The sequence below is a fragment of the Cebus imitator genome, unplaced genomic scaffold (genome assembly GCF_001604975.1).
Source record: "Cebus imitator isolate Cc_AM_T3 unplaced genomic scaffold, Cebus_imitator-1.0 Scaffold101, whole genome shotgun sequence".
Lineage (NCBI taxonomy): Eukaryota > Metazoa > Chordata > Mammalia > Primates > Cebidae > Cebus > Cebus imitator.
The window spans coordinates 1,363,174-1,366,467 of record NW_016107416.1 but is presented as its reverse complement, the minus strand read 5'-3'; the positions used below and the strand labels follow the sequence as shown (position 1 = coordinate 1,366,467).

Here is a 3,294-nt window from a genome sequence, read left to right as displayed (position 1 = left end):
CTCAGCCTCCCGGGTTCAAGCGATTCTCCTGCCTCAGCCTCCCTAGTAGCTGAAATTACAGGCATGCACCACCATGCCCAGCTAATTTTTGTATTCTTAGTAGAGATGAGATTTTGCCATGTTGGCCAAGCTGGTCTTGAACTCTTGACCTCAGGTCATCTGCCTGCCTCAGCCTCCCAAAGTGCTGGGATTACAGGTGTGAGCCACCGTGCCTGGCCGCATGTTATTCTTTGAAGTCACTTCCAGCTTGAGATTCTAAGTCTCTAGTCTAATGTATCATGCTCACCCTTCTGCTAGACAGATGGCTGTAGTCATGGATGTGGGCACCTTTTTCCTGATGGGAGATAAGAGGGTGGGATTGGGCTGATGGGCATAGTCCATGGTCAGTCCCAGCTGGATGTCTGAGTGAGGTTGTTTTTCCCCCAGTCTCTCTGAAGCATGGAAAGAAGTGGGAAGTCATCATTGTTCCAGTTCCTTCTGGACAGTTCCTCACTTTCCATTTTTCTATCCCTTGTACACCCTGTACCCCGCAACCCAGAGAGCTATAAACAGGACATTGTGGGTTAAATATGAATGGATCTTTGAGAAAGTGGGTGAGCTGTAACTGGCATCCAGGTTAAATATTTTGCTTGAAGTTGCAAAAGCAAGGCCCTGACCCGGACTGGTCTGCTTGCTGTTCCTGAGCCAGGCTCTGCCCTGGGCTTATGGTACTAAGGGATGCCCCAGAGGGGACCACCTGAACACATGAACACTGTTCTTATTTTAGGAGCCCTCCAACCCCAAAATCTCTAGGTACTTTCTCTAGAAGCAATTTTTACATGTGACACTGTTTTTCTGCAAGTGGGTCACTGAGTACAGCATCAGGAAATGAGGCTGATTTAAGGCCAAAATAGAAAGCAGTGGGCATGGGGGAGTAGGAGACTGGGGTGTAAGGTGGACAGTGGAATGGAAGTGAGGTTGGTAGAATTGCCCAGTGAGCTGCAGTTACTCAACAAAAGCATTGTGAGAATGAGGATCTTATGCTGAGATTATGAATGCCTTCCTTGGGACCCACCCTAGCTTCTACTTCCTACTAAGATTCCCTCTTTCTGGTGGTTCTGCCCAATCTTCCTGCTCTTCCTTCTGCCTCTTGGGAGGCACTGAGCTAAGGGGACCTCCCAGATCTCTGACTTCAGGTGGGATCAAAGAGTATATACTCCTTTTAAGCACTGTGCTGTTCTGATCTTCTTCCCAAAGGATCAGACTTTAACAGGATGCTTTTCTCCTATAGTCACTTTATCCTCCAAGCCACAAGCACTGGCCACACCAAGCAAGGAGGAGCATGGGAAAAGAAAGAAGAAGAGCAAGGGGTTAGGGAAGAAGAGGGACCCATGTCTTCGGAAGTACAAGGACTTCTGCATCCATGGAGAATGCAAATATGTGAAGGAGCTCCGGGCTCCCTCCTGCATGTAAGTGCCCCTTCCCCAGGGCTGAATCTCATCAGCACACTTTGTCAGCCACGTGGCTGTTCCTCGTTGTCACTGTTCCTTGAATTCATAATTTTACCCAGTTTCTTGTCAACCTCTGGGCGGAAGTTGGGAGGAGGGGAAATATATTTTTAGTCAGCGGAAGCCCCCTCCCCGCTATAGGATGCAATTTCCTGTGTTATGGTTTTGTGACACACTTTAATCCTTGGGGACATTTCCTTCTTGCCCAGAAATAAGCATGTGGCCAGGAGAGCTGGCACTTGAAGGCAGGCTCTTTATTCTTGCCTGATGCCCTACTCTGGGAGGGAGAAGCTAGGAGGAAACATGGCAGAGTGGGTTTCCTGTGAATAGAGCTCCTGCGGGAAGGTGGGAGGCACATTTGGATGCATGTTGTGTAGGTATGTGTGCATTTGGGTTTGTGTGCATGTCAGTGTACAAATGTGGGTTGACTGTAAGGCATGGCAGGACTGTGCAGAGAGGGATCATCATGGGGGACAGATTGAGGCCTCTTTCTTCTTTCTTATCCCAGCAAGGGCCAGGAGGTGGGGGACATGGAGAGTATTGGCCTTTGGCCATGGTGTGGGAGAACAATTCCTCTGTGCAGGATTCATAGGAAATGGAACCTGACCCAGCAGGCATCAGCCCCCGGTCAGGCAACATCACCCCTTCCCTGGGGTATGGGTGTGGGCGGAGGGGCTATGGGTTCCTTATCCTCTCTCCTAAGCCAAACACCCAGCAAACGGCTGCCTTGGCAACCCCTCAGGGATGACAGCACTGCCATGCTCTCTGGCAGGCATAATGTTGCCACTGTGCCTGAGGCCAACACCCCACGTCAGGCTGCAAACATCCGTTCCCTTCCCTGTGGGGAGGCAGGCTCTGGGGACCTTAGGGGGAGACTCTGGGCAGGGCCAAGAGACTGTTGTGTTCACACTGCCTCCAGCTTGTCAAGAAGGGGGCCTGCCTGGCATCCCTTCTGCTGGTGATTGGTGCAGATCCCTTGGCTTTTTAAAGTTTCCTTATTTTGTCTGATCACGCATAGCAGAGCTGCCCTGTATTTGGCAGTTGGCAGACAGACCCATCACTCCCCACCATGTCCACGGTCCCTTTTGCATCCTTTCCTATAACATCCTTGTCAGGAGCTTGGTATTAGCGGGGATTGTTTAAGAGAGCCCCCATATTATCCTTCCCAAGGTCTTGAAACAGGGTGGGAAATGTTTGTTTTAAATTCGTAAAATGGCATCATTAGTACAGGGTAAAGAAAGCAACTCTGGGTAGTCAAGGTAGATCGAGGCCAGGAATCTATCTGTGCCAGCTTGGTCCTGGGCATTTTGGTAGGTGGATATGGGGCTTGCACTGCGTGGTTGAAAGGCCTTATAAGGCCGCCTTCCTGGATTCCGGACTCGACTGACCACCTAAACCCAGAGAACTTGAGATGAGTGCCCAGGCCACCTTCCCAGTGGTCCCTAGGGATAGTGATAATTATAATGATGTCATCTCTCCTTTGTCCCAGAGCTTCAGTGTTTATATATGAGTTGAGCCCAACAGGTATGTTGAGCTCCTATTTGGTGGCAGACACTACTTTAGAGGCTGGGGAGATATAGTTTCCTGGGATTTTCAAAAGCCCTCTGCTGAGTAGGCAGGACTTGGTACCTCTACTTGAAAGATGATGAAACTACAGCCAGAAAATAGGAAGTAATTTGCCTGAGGTCAATAGCTAAATAAGTAGATGGAAACAAGACAGAGTTTCAGGTACCTGAGTCCTAGTCCAGCGTGCTTTTCCTGCCCTCAGGCTGCACTGGGTGTTGGCTTTCGTCTTTCTTTTCTTTTT

At 49.7% G+C, this 3,294-nt stretch overlaps 1 protein-coding gene across 1 annotated transcript in view; it reads left to right on the top strand.

The window, feature by feature from the left end:
* Positions 1-3,294, top strand: part of HBEGF (heparin binding EGF like growth factor) — a 13,946-nt gene that overhangs the window by 2,962 nt on the left and 7,690 nt on the right. Inside the window, exon 3 of the mRNA XM_017536762.2 lies at positions 1,271-1,448. Coding sequence (XP_017392251.1) covers positions 1,271-1,448 — 178 coding nt within the window. The remainder of the gene's footprint in view (positions 1-1,270; positions 1,449-3,294) is intronic.